This window comes from Hesperophylax consimilis, chromosome 29, assembly GCF_061612785.1.
Source record: "Hesperophylax consimilis isolate HC1 chromosome 29, BYU_Hcon_1.0, whole genome shotgun sequence".
Taxonomy (NCBI): Eukaryota; Metazoa; Arthropoda; class Insecta; order Trichoptera; family Limnephilidae; genus Hesperophylax; species Hesperophylax consimilis.
The window spans coordinates 7337004-7362938 of NC_142864.1; the positions used below are offsets into that span (position 1 = coordinate 7337004).

Consider the following 25935-nt stretch of genomic DNA (forward strand, 5'->3'; position numbering starts at 1 on the left):
TGGTCAAAAATATTTTCAAAATTAATTTTTACGTTATTAGCCGACGTTTCGGACAGAATTATACTGTCCATCATCAGGGCAAACGCTGGCTAAAGGAGAAAATGCAATACAGCATAATGACCCAAAAATTAATAATAATAAAAATTTCTTTGTACATTTATAATTTCTGAGTAAAAAAATGACCCTAAATAAAGTAATTTTGATGAAATTTTATGAAAAACATCAAAGATGAGGAATTTAAATTAATTTTAATTAAATTAGAGTTTCAGAGACAACAAAAATTTTATATTAAATTTGTAAGGGTTAAATTTACGGACGGCAAAAAATGTAAAACAGTAGAAAAACGAAACAATTGTCATAACTGAATTTGTAAATAAATTCACCAGTTTCCTATTACGAGTTTCTGAACGCCATTTACATCATGCAGAATCATCACTTTTGATTTATAAAACACATATTATGTACCTAAACATAATTTACAAGGTATTTAAGGACTCTTAAAAATATTAATAGATTGAGGCAGTGATCAAAAATCAATTCAAATAAAAAAAAGGACAATTTTAACAAAGGATTAAACATGTAACAGAAAAGGTATACGTACGAACAATGGTCGAGAGTTGAAGACATTTACAGGACATTATTTTTAGCAGACTGAACAATGGATGGAATGGACGCAAACTTGGTAGACGGGTGATGAAGCGATGGGTGGTGTGGGGATGGTAAGGTGGTACGTCTATGAGTGGTAAGCTAGAAGTATCTGAATTCGCCCTTCTTGCCGAGGCGTTCCTTGCGAACCCAGTCGACGGAACGGGAGGGGTTGTTACCTGAGGTGGCAGGACTGTCTCTAGGACTGCTGCTGCCGGCCCTGGCATCCTGGGAACAATAAACAACAATTTGGAACACAGAAATAATAGTCAAAATATTGCAAATAACACAATGAATTATTATTATGTATCTCGAGAAACTTGTAGAGTGTAAGAAAGGTTTTAGGTGGTACGCCTGCTTTTTGAATGTGTAAAAGCGAGATGACAGATCGACGTATAAAAGATGATGGATGCATCTGCTCGCTCTCTTTTCCCAACCGACAGCTAAGAAGATAGTAATAGACAATCCGTTCTAAAGTGTTAATAAACATTCTATCCGCACACGCGTATAATTATTGAGATCCTCACAGTACCACCAAGTCTGTATATAACATAGAGGATAGCAGATTCTTCAATAGTGACCAGCTGCTAATCATATACGTGCGATCAATGATTGAATTTGGGAGCCACCTCTGGGCTAGGTCCCCAAAACACTTGATAAAGCTAGATGTTTCTGTGCAAAGGAGGGCGGTCTGTCTGACAGAAAATTAGTTGTTAAACGATTGCCATCTCTAATGCTCAGACGCAATGTAGGCATGCTGGGTCTATTCTACAGGTATTTCAATGGAGCTTGCTCTAAGGAGCTAGCAGCATCGATTCCCTGACACAAGCGTTTCTTCGACTCGTTTTTGTGTAAGTCAGCTCATGTGGAACGAACTACCGGCATCTGTTTTTCCTTATTCAGCCCCTACCTTTACCCGCCTCACAACGCTGCCCAACCGAGTGGTAATATAGTTTCCCTGACCTTACAGTACAGACAGGGGCGCTCTTGTGAGGTGTAACATAAAAAAAAAAAAAAGAGTAACACATGTGTCTGTTTCACAGAAATTCAAATGTAATAATAATAAAATCAATTGGATAATTTATACAGGGTGTCCGGAAACTCGTAGTACAAGCGGGAAACTGGTGAATCTACATCACATTTGGAGTCGATTTTGTAGTATATTTTTTTTTATTTGAGCTTTCGTTATCGAGTAAATCGAGTTTGAAGTTGATTTTTTTTTTTTTTTTTTTTTAATCAAATTCTTATAAATTATTACTGAAGATCAAAGTACCCAACTAATAAAAACTATTTGAAAGTAAAACAAATGAAGAAACTCGGATTTGAAGCATTATTTTGAAATCACCCTTCATTTAACCCGGTGTAATCATAAAATATTTCTGCTCTGCAGGGTTAAAACATCTGTTATTCAACCCTAAACACCAGAAAAAACTTTAACCCTAAAATAGCCGAAAAATATTTTTTTTTGGTTTTTTTTTTTTTTTTTGAAAATGCTCAAATCAAAAAACTTTATGTTTTTTTGGGTTCCCCATGTGGTGTAGATTCTCCAGTTTCCCGCTTGTACTACGAGTTTCCGGACACCGTGTATAGCGCCATTTTTGTGAAAAATCACCTCAAGGGAGTGTCATCAAATGGCCAACATGGAATGGGTATCAATAATAACAAAAAGAGAAAGTGATGTTATTCAATAATTCTAACTGCTGAAAGCAAAAAAAGAAAAGAAAATGATACGAAAAAATTCAATAAAATAATAAGTTTTCTGTTATACACATTTCATCGAATGTTATAAATTTAGTGAGGTTGAGATGACTGATAAGATCAATGCGACGAAAGTGTGTGTACTTGGTTGTAGTTATTGGTGGAATAGAGCGGGTTGCTGAAGGTATCCTGGGGGGCGTGTGCGGTTACGATGGTGTGGGGCACGTGCGCCACCTGGCCGCGCCGGTTCTTTGCCCTCCACCACTTGCGAGACGGGTCTAGTACCTGCAAAACAAACAAAATGCAAAATTACAACCTTGGAGCCATCAATAAAACCCTTTTATATATTTGTGTCAACCAATATGCTGATTTACGTAATTCACAAGGTGATGACCGGCAGCTGTCTATCATCTGGATGGAGGAATTTCCCAAGATCACTCATAAAGCAATCAATGGAGTTTGAGACTAAATTCTATAACACAATATTGGAGTTCAACAGGGATAGAAACTCATTAGCAGTACATTGTAGTGGGAATCTTTATTTTATTTATTTATATGCCCATTGGGCTTTTACATACATAGTTCTTAAGAAAAATATTCTGAAGATTGTAAGTTCACAATAGTAACAGTAATAATACATTTAACCATATCCATTTGACATATTATAACAGCAAGTAAATAGTAAATGCATACAACAATTATTTGTAGGTATAAACCTCTTGTACAAAAATAAGAATATGTATTGCTAACAAAATATAGAGCGTTTGACTGGTTTTCGTGGCCTGTTAAATCGAGGGTGTTCGGTCTGCCATTTTACATAAATATTTTAAATAGTTTATTTAAAAAATATTGTGAAGATTATAAGTATAGAATAGTAAAAGCAATAATATAACCTTACTATTTAAGGCATAGTTTTAGTTCATGTAATTCAGTAATTAAACAATTGATTTTATTTAGGCAATAAAAAATACAAATTTGACGTGTTATCATTTCTCTATGCTTCAGAAGGTTAATTATTCAGCAATGTATGGAGCCATGATCATGGTCTGTCATCCTCAAATGAGTTCCACACAGGAGAATGAGGATAGCTTACTTTAAGGATGTGTGAAGGGTGTTTTATGCAATAGGACGGAGTGAACCTGGTCTTGAAGAGACCCATGTTGTAGGAAGGAGGAAAGATGGAGAAATTTTTAAGAAATTTAATCGTGTGGGCTTCGATTCAGCCCCCGTGCCTGAGCTGGTCACTCAGGGTTAACACGGCAATGGAAGGCTTGTTGGGTAGGTTGCTTTCATTGAAGGAGACAGTAATTAAAGGAGATAATAATTTTTAATTCAAATCAGTTCAATCATTTAACCCATTGGCCACCGAATTGTTTGGCTAAAAAATTGTCCTTCACATCCGAATTAATTTTGTACCAAAAGTTTTATGTGCAGTGGTGTACTAAATCTTACATAACTTTTAAACTAAACATGCAAACGAAACAATCTTTTTTAATTTACTTGTGCATTGAATCCAGGTATGTAAAAAATATTTGCATTGTTTAAAAAAAATATATATATGATTAAACGAGGATATGAAAATTTTTTATTTCAAAAACCAATTTTTTTTTCTTAATTTTTTTTTATAATTGGATTAAGAAAAGTTGTACATTAATCATACTTATTACCATTATATATATTTTTTGCCATTTGGGCTCTTGTTAGCCGCCCACCATGCGTTTTACGAACAAGCTTGTCAATTCCCGAACCAAACGCCATTTTGAAAAAATTCAATGAAGCTGAAATATAACAAAATTTCAATCGTAAATATCAGGAAAAAATTGTACCAACGGAGTCCTGCCAATTACTACGAAATAAATGTTTAATTGTCTACAGAGCGATTGGCATTTAAAATTTTAAACACAGATGTCAATAATGTATCGCTTTTAAGTTTTTAAGCTGACAGACATCAGACCCGCCGGGACGGCGTCGTTTGATTTTAAGACACATCGCCGTACACACGCCGGGACGGCGTCGTTTGAGGCCAATGGGTTAAAAACATTACAAAATTCAATATTAATATGTTTTTAAAGATGATGTTAAGTACAAGAAAAACTAATTTTTTTTATTTTTTTTTTTATAGTGAATACCTCACAAGAGTCCCAACTGCTCCCGTCTGGAGCCAGTGAGACTATGGCATCCCCAATTGGGGGATGTTGTGAGGCTGAAGGTAAGTGGGGAAGGGAAAGAGGAAGGTGGGGAAGTACCTGGCTATTCAGATCTAGTCACTAAACACGGCTAAAGCCATTTGGAGCAACGTTTCAATTCTGAATGGTGGTCTTACACCAGGGCGATACTGGTAGTATCTTCCACTCTGGAATGTGCCGCAAATATACTACATATTATTTTAATTAATTAATTGTGAAATAACACAAATTAATCAAATAAAATTTATTTGCGCACGCCGGGTTCGAACCCGCGACCTTCGGAATGGCAGTCCAATGCGTTACCACTGGACTATGCCGGCCGTCAGTTTATCTATCTATAATAATAAAAATGTTAATGTTCGTTTGCTCATATCTTAAATCTCCGAAAGTTCTTCACTAATTGCTTTAAAATTTTGACAAAACGTTGCATTCAAATACACATGTGTTTTTGTATACCTATATTATACAGATGTCACCTGTGACAGGTAAAACAGCGCCATCTGTTCTATCTGCACAGACAGACTGAACCACAGCAAACGTGGTGGGGTACAGCTAGTAAATATATGTGGGATTGAATGCCTATAGCGGGATCGTCGGGAGAAGGAATCAGAAGGTATTTGAAGGAAAACACAAATGATTGTCGATCGATTTATTTACGTCTCAGGAGAAGCTCTGAGCGCCAAGTTAAGTTAAGTAAACTGTTGACCGCGGGACGGGTACGTGGCTTCTGGCGGCGTGGTACGCTGCGCGTTCTCTCCTCCTGGCGGCGCTGTCGTCGCAGTCACGTGGTGGTTGGGGCCGTGTGCAAGACCTCCAGGGTTGTCACAGAAAGGTAGGGTTGCCCCCTACAGTACTCCGCCCCCAGTAGCTGAGTCGGCTTGAGATTGAAGATTGAAGATTGAAGACGCAGCTGCGATACCTTCGAAGTCGGGCGTTGAAGTCGATCAGACACGGTTATTGTTGAATCGGGTTGTTTGGTGCGCCTTCTTTCAGGATTTGTCTTCTAATCCTATTGCGGCACCATCTCCACGTGAGGTATACTATGCCGGCGGTTACCAAGATGCAGAGTATGACGAGTGTAGAAAGCGAGAAGTGCTGTACGGTCGTATTCCCATCTTGGGTGACAAAGATCTCTTCCTTGGTCTGTTGTGGACCCATTGTTGGTTATTTTCGAACTGAAGATTGTTTGACTAATGCAAACTATATAGTACAGCCTAAGGTACCTACTCAGCGAATTTGTCGGCAGAAGCGATTTTTGCTAAATCTGCTTTTCGTTATACTCGTGTATATGAAGGGATTCTGCGAAATGCGCTATGAATGTTTTGTTTATGTAAGCCGTTATCAGCATGATGTCATGCCGTCCATTGTTCTCGAGAATGTTTTGAAATTCCTGGCGTCAGCGCTTATCGGAATGTGGCTTGTACCCGTGTTGTTGATAATAATTTCAATACAGGGGTAACCAATCGTTGGTTAGTGATCTGTAAGAAAAAATAACAAATAAAATTATCCCAAAAAAAAATCTTGTCACTTGTCGAGTCGATCCGGGAATCGCACACGTCGGCCTGAGCGTGTTGTGGTGTGAGTTTGATCAGTTTTCTCAAAGGTGTTGGGTGTGGTGTTTGTTGTGTTTGTCGTTGTTGCTGCCATTTCTGTCGGTTCGGAGGTAATGTAGGCTGGTTTTAGTCGGTCGATAGTCACGGTGACTTCTCTGCCTTTAACACGAATTGTATACGTGCGTTCACTGCGGCGAATGACTTCGTGCGGACCACTGTACGGTAGTTGGAGTGGACTTTTTACCGTGTCGTCTCTCAGGAAGACGTGAGTTGCTGTTGGTAGGTCCTTAAAGATGAATTGTCGCTTTTCACCATGGCGAGTGCCTTCTACTGGCCTTAAATCGTCGAAATGCTGTCTCAGTTCCTTGAGAAAGTTGCCGGTGTCGACTTCGGGTGCTGATGATGGACGTGCAACCAGAAATTCTCCTGGTAGGCGAAGTGGTTTACCATATACCAGTTCGGCCGATGAGGTCGCGAGATCGTCTCTCCAGGCCGCTCTGATGCCCATTAAGACAGTTGGAAGTACTTGTGTCCAGCGGTTACTCTGATGGCATTTGATCGCTGCCTTCAGCTGGCGGTGTAACCGCTCCACCATACCGTTTGCTGCCGGGTGGTACGCGGTGGTGCGTATTTGGGTCGTTCCTGCCAGGTAATTTAATTGCCTGAACAGCTTCGACTCAAACTGTCTGCCTTGGTCGGTCGTGATGCGGAGTGGTGTGCCAAATCTGGTTATCCATCCTTCGTAAAATGCGCGTGCTACTGTCTCTGCCTCTTGGTCCTTGATGGGGAATGCCTCCGGCCACCTGGTGAATCTGTCTACGCATGTCAGACAGTATCGACATCCCTCTGACATGGGCATGATGACGATGTCCACGTGGACATGCTCGAATCTGGATGCGGTTGTGGGGAAATCTCCAAGAGGTGCTGATACATGTCTCGACACCTTGCTCCGCTGGCACTGGAGACAGTTACGTGCCCAATTCGTGGTGTCGGCTTTGATGGCTGGCCATACATAACGTTGAGTCATGAGTTTGGACGTTGCCCTGATGCCTGGGTGAGCCAGTTGATGAACCGCATTGAATGCTGCCGGTCGAAACTTTTTCGTGACAAAGGGTCTGACTGTTGTTGTGGAGACGTCACAGTAGAGATCTGCATCGGTACCGGGGATGCGCACCTTCTTGAGCTGCAGGTTGGATCCTCCCTGAAGGCAATTCTCTAATTCTGCGTCGTTAACTTGGTCCGCTGCCAGCGCTGCGTAGTCCAGAGGAGTATCGATTGCTTCGACTCTGGAGAGGGCATCTGCGACGATGTTATCCTTGCCTGCCACGTGACGTATGTCGGTTGTAAACTGGCTGATGTAGTCCAGATGTCGGAATTGCCTTGGCGAGCATTTTTCAGCTTTCTGCTGGAAGGCAAAAGTGATTGGTTTGTGATCCGTAAAGATCGTAAACATCCTGCCTTCTACCATGTGCTTGAAGTGTTTGACGGCAAGGTATATTGCAAGAAGTTCTCTGTCGTACGCTCCATATTTTCGTTCGGCTGGGCTGAATTTCTTCGAGAAAAATCCAAGTGGCTCCCAGTTTCCGTTGACGCGCTGCTGAAGTGCGGCTCCAGCTGTGGTGTCAGAAGCGTCGCTAATGATGGATAGAGGAGCTTCGCACTTTGGGTGGGCGATTAAAGTTGCCTGAGCAAGGGCTTCTTTGCATTTGTCAAAAGCTTCTATGGTCTTCGGTGTCCAGGGAACGGGTTGTTTGCTTTTTAGGTTCCCTTGTAGGAAATCGTTGAGTGGTGACTGGTCCTCTGCAGCGTGGGGCAGAAATCTCCTGTAGAAATTTAGTGCTCCCAGAAAGCGTCGAAGATCTTTGATTGTTTGGGGTCGGTTGTAGCTCCTGATCGCTTCCACCTTCTCGGGAAGGGGTGTGGTACCCTTGCTGGACACCAAGTACCCCAGGAACTTGACCTCGTGTACACCGAAGTGGCATTTTGCGACGTTGATGATAACACCGTATTCCTGTAAGCGTTGGAATAATACTTCGAGGTGTGCCATGTGTTCCTCTTCTGATGATGAGGCTATGAGGATGTCATCAATGTAGGCGTAGCAGAAGTCGAGTCCACGCGTGACTTCGTCGATGAAACGTTGGAAGGTTTGGGCTGCGTTGCGGAGGCCGAAGGACATCATGGGGAACTCAAACAGGCCAAACGGTGTGGATATGGCCGTTTTCGGGATATCTTCCTGTGCCACTGGAATTTGGTTGTACGCTCTCACGAGGTCGATGGTGGAGAATATTCGAGTGCCGCTTAACGACTGAGCAAAATCCTGAATGTGGCGAACAGGGTAGCGGTCTGGAATAGTCCTGGCGTTCAGGCTCCGATAATCTCCGCACGGTCGCCATTGGTCGTCTTTCTTGGGTACCATGTGTAGAGGCGATGCCCAACAACTCTCAGAAGGACGAGCTATTCCAAGGTATACCATTGTCTCAAACTCTTTTTTGGCCAGCTTCAACCTGTCGGGGGCAAGGCGGCGTGGTCGTTCGCTTACTGGAGGTCCTGGAGTGGTTCTGATGTGGTGCCTAGTCTCGTGTCGAACTTCCCTCCTGGTACCGTCCGGGCGCGTCAGGTCAGGAAATCGTTGCAACAGAATGTGGTAGGGTGACGTACCTGTAATTATCTTTATGGAAGGAGTGTTGTCGTTGCTCCTGGTCCCTGTCGTGGTCAGGTTCGTCACTTGATCGAGTAGTTTTCCGTTGCGGACGTCAACTAGCAAGTTGAATTTTGCCAAGAAGTCCACACCGATGATAGGCTTGGAGACATCAGCGATGACGAAACTCCAGGTGAAGTCACGTCTAAGCCCCAAATTGAGAGTAAGTGTCAGGTTTCCGTAAGTGGCGATGGTGCTTCCGTTCGCGGCTGCCAGCTCGTAAGATTGTTTAGGAGGTCGTCCTCGTACTAAGGTCCGTGGGTATACGCACAGGTCCGCGCCCGTGTCCACGAGGAATTGTGTGCGTGTTACCCGGTCTGTGACGAAAAGGCGACTTAATTTCGGTGGGCTGCAGGTACTGGTCGCCATCAGTTGTAGCCCTGGGCGTTTCCCTGTGCGTATTTACAGGGCTCTCGGCACCGTTGGGCATTAGCTCCGAACGTTGCGTGGTACCAGCATACGTCAGATGGTTGCGTACCCCTGGCACGACTGCGGCTACGGAAAAGTCGTGACCTAGAGCGGTTATCGCGGCGAACTGGGCTCATATCCCTGGGTTGACGATCCCTGACTTCGAGGGCGGCGATTTTCCCGCGCAGTTCGGCAATCGCATCCATTAAATTTGCCTCCGTGATCGCTCTTGGAGAGAAAACTTCGCTGGCAGAGGGCATTGTCGCAAGGTCGTCGATGGCATCGGCGAGGTTAGCCATTTTATCCAGCGGGGTGTCCTGTTGTGTGGCGAGGACCACCCGTGTGCTGTGAGGTAGTCGGCCCATCCACAGAGTCCTCAATACTTCGTCAGACACTGTATTGCCGGCGAGGGTGCACAGGTGCCGGAGGAACTGGGACGGCCTTCGATCTCCTCGTTCCTCGTGCTCCAGGAGTCTCCTCGTCTTCTGTTCTTGCGTGACACTGAGGCGTTTAATGAGCTCACTCTTGAGCAAAGCGTAGGCTCCGACATCCGGTGGTGCCACTATTATGTCTCGCACTTCCTGGGCGTAAGCTGGATCTAGGGCTCCCAGGACGAAACCGAACTTGGAGGCATCTACAGTCACCCTTGCCGCCTCGAAACTGCGCTCTACCATCGCGAACCACAGTTCCGGATCCGTTGGGCAAAAAGGCGGGATGCGAACCGCCACGCGATCCACTTCCGGCGCGGCGGTAGGTGCGGGCGTGGGTTTAGATGCGGCCGTGGCGGTCGGTGCGGGGGTGAGGGGATCTGTCGGCTCAGGCGGCACGCTGCCGCCTTGTTGCGTCATCTTTTTGCTGCACAAAATCACTCACTTAATCAATAAACAACTGATGTAAATGTTCGTCTGATACTCCTGACGCAGTGATCGTCTCTTTGGCACTCGGGAATGCGCCAGGAGGAAAGTTCAGATGATTACACTTCACTAGATCGCGTGTTCACTGTCGGAAGGTCACCAATGTGGGATTGAATGCCTATAGCGGGATCGTCGGGAGAAGGAATCAGAAGGTATTTGAAGGAAAACACAAATGATTGTCGATCGATTTATTTACGTCTCAGGAGAAGCTCTGAGCGCCAAGTTAAGTTAAGTAAACTGTTGACCGCGGGACGGGTACGTGGCTTCTGGCGGCGTGGTACGCTGCGCGTTCTCTCCTCCTGGCGGCGCTGTCGTCGCAGTCACGTGGTGGTTGGGGCCGTGTGCAAGACCTCCAGGGTTGTCACAGAAAGGTAGGGTTGCCCCCTACATATATAACAGCAGATTTTACACGAGGAGTAACAGAGCTTGCCATTTAAAATCTTCTTCATTGATGTTAAATATATCAATATCCGAAGTGATTCTTTTAAACACGATAGCTCTCACTATTGGCAAGTTAGTCCCACAGACCGGGAGATAAAACAGTCTATAGTAATAATGCTGTGGGTGACGGAGATAACCATTGGTAACATGGAAATGAATGCTCTTCATGATAGTAGAGTTTACGAACCATCCACGAATCAGTCTGAAGAAATGTGAAGCGATGTGCACATCCTATCTGACCTGTTGATGGTTCATTCTGAGCATGCCCAAGAGATAGTCGGTAAGATACTCATAGGTAGTCTAGGTAGAGAAATCTCAGAAATAGATAATCGGACATCATAGGGTCTTTGAAACATTAAATTCAATGAGGTTACATATTCTTATCCCAAGAAAAAACTCTCTAGAGGTAACTGTTCGTTCTCTCCTTCAAAGTCCTCACTCAGAGTTTGTAGTTTGTAGATTGTATGCCCACTGAGGGTTTGTCAAACAAAAAGCTTTCATGGACTGTTCTGTCGTTCGAGTAATAATGAATTAGTGTACATGTTACCGGAAATGTATGATATCTAGGAATTGTATACAACTCCTAGGAAATGTATTCAATTCCGAAGCTATTTAGGAAATATATAAAATATTGTTTTAAAAATTATTTAATACATACATATCCTGGGAAATGTATACATTACCTAGGAATTGTATATAATTCCAATTTTGTATTAGGAAATGTATAAAAAGAATGCTTTCTGTAATAAAACACATTGTTTTATTTGTTATATTCTTATAAAGTTAAACTTTCATTTGGTAAGTAATCAGTCTGTTATTTAAGTAATTATAAATGTCACAATATTAAAGTAAAAGTCTTTTGGGTTGGGTTAGGTTAGGTTAGGTTGGACGTGCGTATGCACTGACTGTTTACGCGCACTAGCACGATCAGACGATGCAATACCCTCCCCTTGCCCCGCTATCCCCGCGTACCCATTGATATCTTAAATGTTTTACATTTCCGATTGCTATTTAGGAAATGTATAGATTTCCTAGGAAATGTGTCTAATATAATTTATTTCACATTTCCGGGCGATTTTAGGAACTACATACATTTCCTAGGAATCGAATACAATGACGGATTACATACATTTCCGTTAACATCCACAACAAGAGGTGCAGCAAAAACAAATTTGGAGATGGAGTGGGATTCTGTGTACGTACCTCTAAATATTCTCCCCTTACGACAGTGAGTTCCTTGTCATTGTTGGCAGTCCTGGGATAGGTGACCCTCACCACTCTTCCTCCGCGAGCTACAACCTCTTCGGCCCAAGCTTCTCCTAGGTCATCTGTAACGCAACAAACAAAACATGTATAATATAAACATATCTGTAAGTATATCAGACCGGCTCAAGTAGTTCTGGTAAAGAGTAAATCTGGCTTCCAAGAAACTGGTGGCTAGCAGATTCTTCAATAGTGACCAGTTGCTAACTCTGTACAAATCTGAAGTACACCCAACTTCAAAGCCACTTCTGGACTGGAGTCACACAATACTTGATAAACCCATTTGATTCTGTGGAAAGGAGAGCGTTCCGTCATGACATTTTGGGGATCTGGTAAGGAAGAGAGAGATGAAAGATAATGTTGTGCTGAGTCAGTGACCGAGGGGACCAACTCTAGGGGACGCCCACGCCGAGAGTACCTGGATGACCTGCTGGTGGACGTGCGCTGCTCATCATATGCACAAGTCAAAAGAGCCGCACAAGACAGGGAAGAATGGAAGAGGAGATTAGATGAAATTGCTGCAAACCAATCCCAGGATTGAAACCAGAGAGAGAGAGTCAGTAGAGTTGCGCAATTGGGAGATGACTCTGGACCGATGAAGTCGACACCAGGTGCATACGGCGATGACGGGGGTGGAGCGGTCAAGGCGCAGGTCAGACGTGGAGTCTTCCGGATACTCCAGTGTGAACTAGGTAGCCAAAGGTGTGATGGACCTGGTCGGCAGTTGTTCGGGAGATGCAGGCTGGCGACGATGCCGCGGGGCCGAAGCGCAGACCGGCGAAGTTGTCAGCGCTGGCCAGGAATGATAGCCGGGGCCAGGGCGCTGATGTGATCCCAAGGAGTCTATAATGAATTGTATTCCGTGCAGAGCCCGGTGTAGGTGATGGTCCTGTAGCAGCGCGGTGAAGAAACAGCGGGGCGCGACTCCTCAGTACACAGCAAGCAGTCGCAGCGCTCGCTTGTTGGTCACTCGTATAATTTATAACTTAATTTAACTGCTAATTAATGATTGACTAAGTATATCTCGACGCGCCTCATTATATAGCCACCCGGGTGCATCTAGAACATTTCAGAACTGTAGGTAGGAACTCCGAATGCTCTCATTGCGTCTAGAGTGTTCCCGCTACAATTTGTTTTACATTGGCGATCGTTCCGGAATATTCTCGTAGCATCGCTACAACATTATAGTTGCCCTGGCATCCAAGAAATCTTCACCTCCAACAAAAATGTAAGTCTCCGAGGACAATTTTAGCATCCAATCTTAGGAAACACTTCCTTGCAAATAGAGTAGTGGATGCATGGAACAAACTTCAATAACATGTCATCTATTCTACTAATATAAATTAATTTAAAGCTCTGTATAATTCTTATTTGGAGAGAAGAAAAAATTAACTTATTTTAAATTTAAAACAACTCAATTACTGTTAAAGTTATAGTGAAATCAGATATGAGCGCATCAGTAGAATGCTGCATCCCGGTTCTGAAGTTTAGAATGAAAACTTAGGGACTTAATTCAAGGACAGAATACATACCTGTGTCAGGGGTGTTGCCTCTCCCCTGCGGGGGCGGAGGGGGGCTGGCGGAGTCCCTCAGGGGCACCTCGGAGAGGCGACCTCCCCTGCGGGTGTAGGGCGGGGAGCCCTCGTCGTCGCGGGGGAAGTTGGATGAGGCATCAGATCTGCGCTGTTGGGGTCTGTGCGCCAAGAAAACAACAACATTAATGTAAAATCATCATTTAAGAATACTAATTTCAATTTTGTGACTCCGTCTGTAACTCCTAGCAACAATCAGAACTGGGATTTGTTTTGATTTCCGAAAATCGGAGCTGATTGTGGGCGATTCAGATATTTATTTTATTTATGTTTATTCATTTATTTAACGCCCAGAGGGCTTTTACATGTAGGTGGTACAATTTTAATGACAGTTTTGAAACATGAGAAAGAAATATTAAAAATAAAAGAACATAAATTAAAAAAATACAGCGATTTGAATGGCTTACAAAAATATAACTTTCATTTAGGAATAGTGTTTAAATAAGTCTTTTACGTAATCCACAAAATTCGCAGTTAATATTAAATATATCGACATTACCTAAGTATTGGTTTCCCATAGTGTGATACCGTTGTATTGGGGAGTTCGCAATGTAATTACGCTTATGTGTGTTGCATTGGAATAGTGTATTTTGTCGTGTTGTTATTGTAGGTATTTGTAAGTTTATGAGTTGCAGAAGTTTGCAACAGTCGAATTTAGAGTTTAGAATCTTGAATAAAAAAGTTAAGTCGTTTATTTTACGCCTGTCTTCCAAGTATTTAATTAAAAATGATATTGTAAGTCTTCTAGTGGGATATTTAATTTAAAATTTATAAAACGTAGAATTTTTTTTGTTAATCAATTATTCTGTATTTGAAATGTGTATTTTTTTAGTTTAAATTTTTGACAGATGCCGTAATTTTTTAGCAAAGTTTACAAACTGTGTTCATTCGAAAGGTAAAGTATGATCTGGGAAATAATATTGGTGACATTTAATTGTACCGTTGAAAATATTGAATAGCGGACGGAAAGCAAATTTCTTAATCTTGGATAAGGTGTCCGGAAATTCATAGTTTAAGTGGAAAACTGGTGAATCTACATATCACTATTTGTAGTCGATTTTGTGATGTAATTTTATTTGATTTTAAAGCATTTTTTAGTTTTCGAATTTTTCAAGACTTTTTTCAAGAAAAATGATGAAACAAAAACTGGGTTACTAGGTTAGATTTATAGATTAGTTGGCTTTTAATGACTTTATATCACTTTTTAAAGGTTTGTTGAATTGTGTCATTATCATGGAACCTGAAAGAATATGCCAGAGGCCTGAGGGTTTAAAATGGTTTTCGGCAATTAGTTTGGTGTGGCCATCAAGTATCGGATACCAATTAAGCGCACCGTTGTCTCTATTAATATTAATGAGGTTTTTGTGGGTTTCAATTGCCTCAGTAATTATATATATGGCATAATATCCCAAATATTAATCATGATACTCTCAAAAATCTCTAAAAACACTACCTTTGAGGCGTCTCATCGACTACGAAAAAATCCGGCGACCAGCCGTCCATGAACACGGGCTGGTACGGTGGCACGGGTGTCTTCCACTGGTCGCGCGGCACAAGCCACGGGTCGTCCAGCGAGTGCCACAGCTCCGTCTCCTTGGATGTGACGCAGTTGCCCAGAAGGTTGATGGTCTCTCGGGTCAGGAGGGGTTGAACCACGCGGGAGGCGAGGCGGGGTTCGGAGCAGGATTCGTGGGATGCGTCCACGATTAGGGCTGGAATTAATAAAAGAAAAACTGTTGTAAAAACGAACTAAATAATAAACTAATAAATTTCAAATAATAACAGTCTAACGCCCAGTTTGTTTAGTTTTTTTTCTTTATTTTTATTATGTAATAAACTTATTTAGCCGATTGGTTTAAGAATATTTAGCCTATAAGAATAAGAATATTTAGCCGAATGGAATAAGAATAATAGCCTATTGGAATGGGAACATTTAACCTATTGGAATTAGAATATTTAGCTGAATGGAACAATAATAATAGCCTATTGGAATGGGAACATTTAGCCTATTGGAATAAAAATATTTAGCTGAATGGAACAAGAATAATAGCCTATTGGAATAAGAATATGTAGCCTATTGAAATAAAAAAATTTGGCCTAAAGGAATAAGAATATTTAGCCTATTGGAATAAGAATATTTAGCCTATTGGAATGGGAACATTTAGCCTATTAGAATAAGAATATTTAGCCTATTGGAATGGGAACATTTAGCCTATTGGAATAAGAATATTTAGCCTATTGGAATAAGAATTACTAAGAGATTCAAGAATATTTTGATATTCTTTAAAATTTTACATTCTCCACACAGAAGTAGATCTTTGAAGATTCTGTGTTGCGAGTCTGTTTAAGTAAATGAACGAAAATAAGTTTTAAGGAAGGAAAAGTGTTTGAGGGTTGGGTAGGATTTTAAGGGTCAATGCATCCAGGAGTGACATATGAATCCATCCCTCTCACTGTGTGCCAAGCGTTGGATGTAGAGAGTTCGGCTGTCCCCTTGTAGCCTGCCATGCAGTTGGTAGGCAAGATCTGGACAAACCACACCCCATGAACCTGGGCAACTCTGCTAGGTCACCAAATGTAGCGAATCCCTTGGGGGTGACTGTCAGAGATGTTGGTTATCCAATGAATGGTTCCCGGGGCGGCGGTAACCCAAATTATATCATTAATTTGAGAGTGTTACCCAGTGGTGTGAAGAGGAAGTGGACCAACTCGGGGGCGTTGGGGTCATGTATGTGGGACTTGAGCTTGGCCAGCAGGTTGAAGGACAGCTTGAACTTCTGGAAGATGTCGTAGAACTCGTGCTCGGGAGGGGGGCGGGTCCTCATGGACAGCATACCCTCCCCCGGGTCTGACTGCTTCTTTGATTTGCGGGATCTGAAAGTAACGTTGATACATTATGAGAAGTGCATATACATCGTCATCATTTTCTTCCTTTTGTCATATTCGGGTCAGGAACGCATCGCCTCGATGCAGTGCCTGCAGGTGTCCCTATCCCATGATCTTCTGGTATTCTTAACTCTTGGTTTAAGACGCCCATCCTGGAAAGACGAGATCCTGGATTCAATTCCTAGTTGCGACTGTTAACTTTTTATTTTTCTGTATCTTGTTCAGTTCTATTTATCATTTAGATTTATTAGTATTGTCTTCCTGTTTGCTGCATTAATGACACAATTCAAAATAAGCAAATTTTCAAGAAACAAGTTAGAAATTGTTAGTTTTGACCAAATAAGTCATTATTTGGATGTTTCATGTTGGATTTATGTTGTTATTGTAGCAAACGAGTGATATCTAACCCAAGTAGTATCTCAGGGATAGCTACTTGTATTCAGGGAACGATCGATCGAGATTTCATTCTATGTTGTGTCAGAAGAGTTCATACAATTAAGGTTAGAATTTTATACCTTTTCCTGCGTTCTAATTCACGGCTGGCAGCGGCTGCGTGCTGGAGGCGGGCAATGAACTTCTCAATATCGTCGAAACACCTGAAATAAATAAATTATTGTCAATAACAGTTAAAAAATTTGGGTAATGCCAATCGTTTTTTGGATAACCAACACCTCTGCCATTGGTCATCCGAGTGGTTCGCTACGTTGGTGACTTAGTAGGGGTGCTGTGAGGTGATGTTTGTTCAGGTCTTGACAGCTTCACCGCTTACGTGGCAGACCGAATAGGGAGATATTGATTGAGGGAGACTTTTTGACCTCCAGCCAGATTCTCTCGAACCATCGCCTTATCACCGCAGCATTCATACATTCGTCACTACTGGACACGCTAATCCTGAGACTCCTACCCACCAAGGGGTGGTTAGGAATACCTCTCTCCTTCCAGGAACCTCCTCTCCTTAACTAACCATCACACCGTTTCCGTAGGGGAAGGGAGAGAGGACAGACTGCCAAACAACTCGGTCTTGATACAAAATCCTTTCCTCATTCACATACATACATACATACTCAAGTATTTGGTTCACTTGATCGTGCCATGTCTTCCTCAGGTGTCTCCAACTACTTCTACCATCTTCTCCTCTCCTTTCTTTCCTTAAAACAACCTCCACATCAACCTTCACACAGCATATGCAAATATGACATGGAATATATATGACCACATATTTGCTGGAAATTATTTAACTCAGGGCTTTTTGCATGGAGTTAATGTAATAAAAAAATTAGAAATATAAAACGTTGAGACGGACCTAGATTCAGCACTTAATAACCTTTCAAATGTCAAAAACGGAGCTGATTGGCAAATTGAAGGCAATGTTACATTTGAATTTGTGTGATTTCCATCTTGCTGCAATCAGCGATACAGTCTCTTGAACTGATTGGCTAATTGATGGCAATGTTACATTTGAATTTGTGTGATTTCCATCTTGCTGCAATCAGCGATAACAGTCTCTTGAACTGGTTGGCTATTTGATGACAATGTTACATTTGAATTTCTGTGATTTCCATCTTGCTGCAATTAGCAATAACAGTCTCTTGAACTGAGTGGCTAATTGATGGCAATGTTACATTTGAATTTCTGTGATTTCCATCTTTCTGCAACTAGAAATAACAGTCTCTTGAACTGATTGGCTAATTGATGGCAATGTTACATTTGAATTTCTGTGATATCCATCTTATTTACACATACCTGTTTAGTATGGCGATATCCTGTTCGTATAGTTTATCCGAAGAAGTGCTGGATGCTTCGTCCTCGTTGTGTCCATGCGGGGTCAGCTCAGAGTCCGAGAGGGGCTCTCGGTACTGGTGGGCAAACATCGGGATCTGGAAATCAATACAATCGTCAGAATGGTCATTGAAGAAGACGTGAAATAATACCGATGACATTATCGTCGGAACAAAATGGATATCTTTTTCTTTTGTGTTTTGTTTTGGTGTCATACCATCACACTTTTCATGAGATTCATACATTTTCTGTAAAAACTAATACACATATGTAAGAGTAACGCTGAGGGCATGGTTTATTCATGCTCATATATATGCCTTCACCATCATTATGTACTTCAAATGGGATGGCGATATACAGTGTCAGGCAAATGTAAGAGAGACTGAGCGCATGCTAAATGGACTAGAATCAGGAGGTATTAAGTCGGTGGCGACATCGTTTTCCATTCAAATCTTCATGGAAGGCATTTATAGTGTGTATTATCAATTCAGTGTGGTCACTAAACAATTTAACACACAAATTTGTGGACACACGGCGAAAGCCATTTCAAACTTAGCTTCGATTGTATTGAAAATAGTATTGGATTCGATAGACTAGCAGGGAAAGGGGCTTGACAGTCTCCCTTTCTGTAATTTGTCAATAAATGAATCTGGTAGTATACATGCAAATCGCATTGTAATAAAATCTACTTATGAATAATTAGTGCTTTTTACGATATTGCGCAAATTGCTGGATGCGTAAAAACTTAACTACAAATCCCAAATCGGAGGAAAAAAAGTTCGGGCACGTTCTGGTTATTTCAATGTGCACTCTTCGGCGTTCAACGTACGACTGACATCTTGGATTATTCAAAGCATTCTCGAACCATTCTGTTGGTATAAATATAGTCACGTGGTTTGTCTTCAGCTCATCGAAATGATACCTAGATTTCATACTAGGACAAGTCTATCAAATTAATAGCACTCTTTTTAGGGTGAATTGCCTAATACAAAAAAAAAAAAGGATTTCTATGATTGGATTAGAATTTTTTATATACAGGGTGTATCGGCACGTACTCGACAAACTTTAACCAGCTTTTCCTTAGCACATTTGGAGTAAAAAATGTTATGGGCACTTTGCTATCCGGTAACATTTTTTTTCAATTAAAAACAAAAAATTATAAAAAAATCCACACTCCGTCAGTGTCATTGGCATTGTTTCTCGTGTTCAACAGCTGTTATTAGCAAGTGTGTCAAAAAGCGTCTTCGCTCTTTGATACGCACTAAATAATAATAGTTAAAAATGAGACGAATGGTGCCATGCCATTTCGTTGTGATTATAAAAGCGCGCCAATGTAGGTACGTACATATATTATTCAACGAAACTCGAATAAAATATTGCCAGATGGGTTTTCAAACTGTGACAAAGGATAAAACATTGGTGATATGTGGTGAAAATATGAATGGTAAATTTTTTGTTAAAAAAAAATGTTACCGGACAGCAAAGTGCCCATAACATTTTTTACTCCAAATGTGCTAAGGAATAGCTGGTTAAAGTTTGTCGGGTACGTGCCGATACACCCTGTATAATAATAAAGTAACTTACCCCATTCCTTGCCTTGCCCCTCTCACCCATCTCCCTCTCTCTGTCTCGCTCCCTCTCCATGACAAAGTCCCTGGAATTGGGGTCATCTCTTTCATCGTATTGGCTGTCTTGTCTGCTGCCTGTCTGACTGATCTTTCTGTCTCTGTCGTCAACCTTATTGCCCCTGAAAGAAAAATATACAATTGACTGTAGCTGTAATGTAACACTCAAAGATGTTACACATAGGGGCAAAATTATATACAATTATAGTCCTATGAACCTCTTCGATTTCTAGGCAGAATGCTTGAAGCATTTTGTCCCAAGTCTTTTCGAGGCATAATTCTAGGCAGAATGCTTGAAGCATTCTGTCCCAAGTCTTTTGAGGGCATAATTCTAGGCAGAATGCTTGAAGCATTTTGTCACAAGTCTTTTGGTCTTCACCTGTGTATCATACTGACACAAAAGCTGTAGTGCGTTGTATAAATTTTCAATCTTTTGATAAGTAACACCTCACAAGAGAGCCTTTGTCTTTATAGGGTAAAGACAGAGGAACTATCTCGCCACCCGGTTGACAGCGTTGTGAGAAGTGGTAAGGTAGGGGCTGTAGGAAGAGATTTATTAATGCGGGTCTTGAAGAAGCACGGATTAAATGAAGGACTCATTCCACATGAGTCGAAGAAACGGCCCGTTCCCATGAAGCCAGCATCAACTGAGTTTCACGCAAGTACTTTGAGCAGGCTCCATCAAAATACCTTTAGAATAGACTCAGCATGCCTAGATTGCATCTGTACATTAGAAATGGCAATCGGTCTGTTAACAATGGATTGTGAATCAGCCAGAGGTGGCTCCCAAATTCAATTATTGGGCGTACCTGAGCTTTGTACAGAATTAGCAGCTGTTCACTATTGAAGAATCTGACAGCCCTATACAAGAAGCTACTTGAGCCGGCCTGATATACTAATTCCAAATAAAAATAAATTATCTTTTTGTATGAATTGAGTTCTCACAGCCAATTCAGATTGATTTTTAGGGTAATACACCGTGCTGCACTTCTTCCTTCTTTTATCTACGTTTGATACAACCTTTCGGTGTCCATCATTAGGGCAGATGGACATTGAAAGGCTGTCTGAAACTTTGGTTAAAAAACGAATAAACGCAACATGGCATAATACCCCAGATATGGTGACATTTTCTTCTTGATAACTGCACAAAAGTATGAATTCCAGACTGAAACCAAAAGCACAATCAAGTATTTAAATTGAATGAGAAACTAACCTGATCTGATTGAGGTCCTCCACCAAGTCCTGTGCCCCCACATCGTGGCACTGGAAGATGTGCATCTCGGAGCGGGTGCCCCCGCGCCCGCTGACGATGAAGGCCAGGATGTTGTTGTACATCTCCATCGGGTCCGAGGAGGTGAAGGCCGTCGGCTCCTGGATCGAGGAACAGCTAAACCTCTCCATGACGCTCTGTAGATAAAATTACAATCAGTATTATTGATATAAGAAAGATAAAATTAGCATATATGTTACATCAATAAGACGCTAAGAACACTCGTCCTTCTGTTATTCAAGTTCTGTTATTATTTTATCATGGGTTTCACAGTACTTGGATAGTAACAGAACTTGAATATTAATTTGATGGTTGTACAAATTTTGAGAAACAACCCGTCCATTATACAGGGTGTCCGGAAACTCGTAGTACAAGCGGGAAACTGGTGAATCTACATCACATTTGGAGTCGATTTTGTAGTATTTTTTTTTTTGATTTGAGCTTTCGTTATCGAGTAAATCGAGTTTGAAGTTGATTTTTTTTATTTTTTTAAATTTTTTTTTTTAATCAAATTCTTATAAATTATTACTGAAGATCAAAGTACCCAACTAATTAAAACTATTTGAAAGTAAAACAAATGAAGAAACTCGGATTTGAAGCATTATTTTGAAATCACCCTTCATTTAACCCGGTGTAATCATAAAATATTTCTGCTCTGCAGGGTTAAAACATCTGTTGTTCAACCCTAAACACCAGAAAAAACTTTAACCCTAAAATAGCCGAAAAATATTTTTTTTTGGTTTTTTTTTTTTTTTGTGAAAATGCTCAAATCAAAAAACTTTATGTTTTTTTGGGTTCCCCATGTGGTGTAGATTCTCCAGTTTCCCGCTTGTACTACGAGTTTCCGGACACCGTGTATAGCAAAAATGACAAGATAATAAAATTGCATTAACTGTATAAGTATATTAAAAATAAGTACAAGTGTTATTAAGAATTGTAGGTCGATATTAGTTCCTAGCTAGGCAGATTGCCCCTTCTAAGGAACCAAATGCTGTTAAAATTGCTAAAAATTTATTCTGTAAAATTAAAGCGTAGAAAATCAAAATTGAATATACAGGATTTTCCAATAAGAGGTGTTATTTTGATATTCAATCGTAAAAGATCAATGGTTTCGTTGCGTAAGTCCAATGACTCCGCCAGACCATAAACTGCACCAAACAGTCACACATTGAGAATAGAGAGGCTTTTCAACAATAACTCTTGGGTTTTCCGAGCCCCAGATGCGACAATTTTGCTTGTTGACGAAGCCACCGAAATGGGCCTCATCACTCAAGATGATTTGCATTTGATTCACTCAAGTGAATTTTAATAATTTCAACTTGTCAAATGTCAAAAAACGATAGCTTCAAAAGTAACATTTACCGAAATAGCGGGCTATTCAAAATAACACCTCTTATTGGAAAACCCTGTATAATAAATATTTAATAAATGAGCCATTAATAGGTAACCATGTAAAATTTTAAGTGACATTATTTAATAGTTTATCAGACTCCACCCTCTCCAATCCAATCAACCATTTAGTTATGTATTATTGAACCGATGAAGGACATTTTGCATGTTTTAATATTTAATTCTTTAGGGATTTTTTTATATAATTTCGGTCCCAGATATGTATACGACTTTTGATACTTTGCCTGGGACAAAGAGATCATTTCGGGTGTGACTTTTTGTGATATATTTATGATCAATTTTATCAAGATTTTCTAGATTTTTGTGTACCTGAATAATAACCGTTTTCATACGATTTCGAATAAGAACTACTAACTTTATCTTCATTTTTTTATTGGTTGCTATCTTTATGCATGATCGCAAGATTCAAATCGAACTAAATGCAATCTAGCGAGTGTCTTAGATAATTAAATCTTATTTTATTTTTTAATGTGCAACATCTAATTGAAGTCGAGGATGAATATTTTTTTCTAAGTTATAAATCCTAGATGTGACTGTATCTTTTTCTGATTTTTCTGTTTCAAATTTTCGTTTAAGAATCGCTAATATTGTCTTCAATAACTAAACAATACAATTTGATAAAACATTATTTTTGTTTCGAATCTGAGGAATCTTCTATAAAATGTTCCTTGTAAAACAGGAAAATGCTTTTTTTTATGATATGAATCCTATAATTTCTATACCCGCTATATCTGATTTTTTGACAAAATGATCTGAGTATGACATCTTGTTCACATTTTTGCGAGCAACAAGAGGAGCCTAAAATTGAGTTTCAAAACCCTCCTTATCACGACCAAAAACCATGTTAAAACTGCGAGTGAGAAACCAAATACGCTATATCATACAGAAAGTTACTATCAAAACGCGCTATATCGGATTCAACCAATCACAAGCAGTTATTTTGCCAAAATACAATTTGGCCGCCGCTCTGACGCCACGCTCGTGTTTCAAAATGATCTACGCGTGTGTTTCTAAACCCGCCATGTCAGCTCAGTTGACTTTCAAAAGCCTCTATATCACGAATATATATACCTATATGAAGTGAGTATCAAAATCCGCTTTATCCATTTTATTTATCGAAATTACTTAATTATTGCTAGACATATATAGAAAAATAAATGCTTTTCGAAATTTTATTACTCCAATTCATTATATAAAAAATTGTAATACAATTACTTATGTACGCCAGAGATGTGACAGTTTTTTGCGGTTTTCTCCAAATCAATGAAAGTTGATATAGCGGGTATAGAAATTACACGACTCATTTCATGAACATTAATTTTACATCAAAGTATGACAGACGCAGTCACGTTTTTACTATCTTATCACATTGTATTTCATCATATGATGAAAATAATATGTACATCATTATCAATAAATTGTTTTCAATTATTACGCATTTGATAGTCAAGAATTGCTTGAATTGATAAGCATTCGGATTCCACTACATAATACTAGAAGTCGGATTTATTTCAGTGTAAAAATTCAGGGACTAACTGCCATATGCATTCCTCATTACGCAAGATACTGCAGGAGGGAAATAATTATTACTACATAAAAGCCCCTAAAAATGGTGTTAACCCCTCAAGCTAATTTGTTTGCTTTTGGGAATAGCTCATATAGGTCTCATATGAATTGTTATGTCTCCCTTACTCTCATGGAGAGAAATATGATTTGAATAGTGTTAGAAAGAGAAAGCACCACGCTTTATATTCAAATGTAAGAGTTAACCATTGAAAAATTAAAATGCACAGCTTTATGAAACCAAAGCTTCTGACTTCAATTTGAAAAAAAAATTATGAAACTTGAACTGTGTTAATTATTTTTACATAAAACTACAAAACAGTGAGGTGACTATAATGTTTATAAAACATTTGTCTAATATTATGTGTTTTTAGTGCTTTTCATTATCAATAATTTTTGTTAGAAAAAACGTAGGGTGAGCCATTATTAAAAGTTTTTATTTTTGCATTAAAAATGTATATAATGATGTTTATTTCTAATGTATATAATAAATCTTTATTTTTAATGTATATAGTTATATGTTTATTTCAAATGGTTCCATGATAACTCCTCAAAATGACAATTCAACACACCAATAGTTACATTCAGGGTTTTCCAATAAGAGGTGTTATTTTGATATTCAATCGTAAAAGATGAATGGTTTCGTTGCTTGTGTGGCACGTAGCGCCGTCTTGTTGAAAGTAAACGTTGTCCAGATCAATACCATCCAATTCCAGCCATAAAAAATCATTAATCATCTCTCGATAGCGCAGTCCATTCACCGTAACTGTTGCTCCAGCCTCATTTTCAAAAAAGTAAGGTCCATTGACTCCGCCGGACCATAAACTGCACCAAACAGTCACACGTTGATGATAGAGAGGCTTTTCAACAATAACTCTTGGGTTTTCCGAGCCCCAGATGCGACAATTTTGCTTGTTGACGAAGCCACCGAGGTGGAAATGGGCCTCATCACTCAAGATGATTTGCATTTGATTCACTCAAGTGAATTTTAATAATTTCAATGCAATGTTGAAGCGTGTATCGTTCCATTTTTATTAATGGCGTAGTTTCTACTTGTCAAATGTCAAAAAATAACAGCTTCAAAAGTAACATCTACCGAAATACGCGGGCTATTCAAAATAACACCTCTTATTGGAAAACCTGTATATAACTATTTGACCTAGTTTTTTTTCTTTGTTTGTCATTTAGATGAATTATCCGGTCACCATTTCCGATGTTCATTTCTAATGTATATAATTATATGTTTATTTCTAATAATAAAATTTGAAAGCGTATTTCACCACCTCTTAAAAACAGTTCATAGTTTTCGTTCAGAAATATTCTATTTATTTGGATTTTATTGTAAAGAGGAAATAATCTGACCGTCTGACAGAATATGCCAGAGGCCTGAGGGGTTAATAAATAAATGATCAGTTGCACTTACTCCACTTTCGTAGTCCATAATAAGGACCCACTGCCCATCTAGGCAGAGCTGCATTTTTTGGGACCATATTCCTAGAAAGAGAAAAAACATAACTCAGTACAGCACAGACTTCATGATTAGATAGTTTGGGCATCTGGAACAAATGCGCAGTGAAAGCAATGTGAGGGGAATATATTATGTTGCAGAAGGAGGGCAGTTCGTCTGATTTACAATCCTTTGTTAACTAATGCACAGACACAATGTAGCTTCTGAGTCCATTCTACAGGTATTTCAATGTAGCCTGCCCTAAGGAGCTAGCAGCATTGATCTCTTGTGTGAACTCGACGGACACCCGTTGCTCATGGTTCGTGAGGACTGATCGTTTCGCCAACTAAAACATTAACTCCACACAACGCAAAACTATTTCCCACAGGGCCTTTGTCATCTTTGGGATGCTGTGTGGAGGATTTTTTTTGTGGAAAGGGAGTAGCGGAGCTGGGTCTGGAAGAGAGCCATGTTAAAGAAGGGAGGAAACACAGAGGGCGGCGAATCTTTCCATAGCCGAGTGTTGAACTCGAGAACGAGCTGTAGAAATGACAAGT

At 40.2% G+C, this 25935-nt stretch overlaps 1 protein-coding gene across 2 annotated transcripts in view; it reads right to left on the bottom strand.

The window, feature by feature from the left end:
• LOC149409835 (epidermal growth factor receptor kinase substrate 8-like protein 2) overlaps window positions 1–25935 on the bottom strand; it is a 109005-nt gene that overhangs the window by 27109 nt on the left and 55961 nt on the right. For both annotated transcript variants that reach the window (XM_089649230.1, XM_089649232.1), the window contains 11 exons: window positions 25355–25425; window positions 20902–21095; window positions 19648–19810; window positions 18028–18161; window positions 16800–16880; window positions 16079–16272; window positions 14852–15110; window positions 13339–13499; window positions 11747–11871; window positions 2488–2628; window positions 825–873 (listed from right to left, as the gene is read on the bottom strand). In XM_089649230.1, coding sequence (XP_089505356.1) covers window positions 825–873; window positions 2488–2628; window positions 11747–11871; window positions 13339–13499; window positions 14852–15110; window positions 16079–16272; window positions 16800–16880; window positions 18028–18161; window positions 19648–19810; window positions 20902–21095; window positions 25355–25425 — 1572 coding nt within the window. The remainder of the gene's footprint in view (window positions 1–824; window positions 874–2487; window positions 2629–11746; window positions 11872–13338; window positions 13500–14851; window positions 15111–16078; window positions 16273–16799; window positions 16881–18027; window positions 18162–19647; window positions 19811–20901; window positions 21096–25354; window positions 25426–25935) is intronic.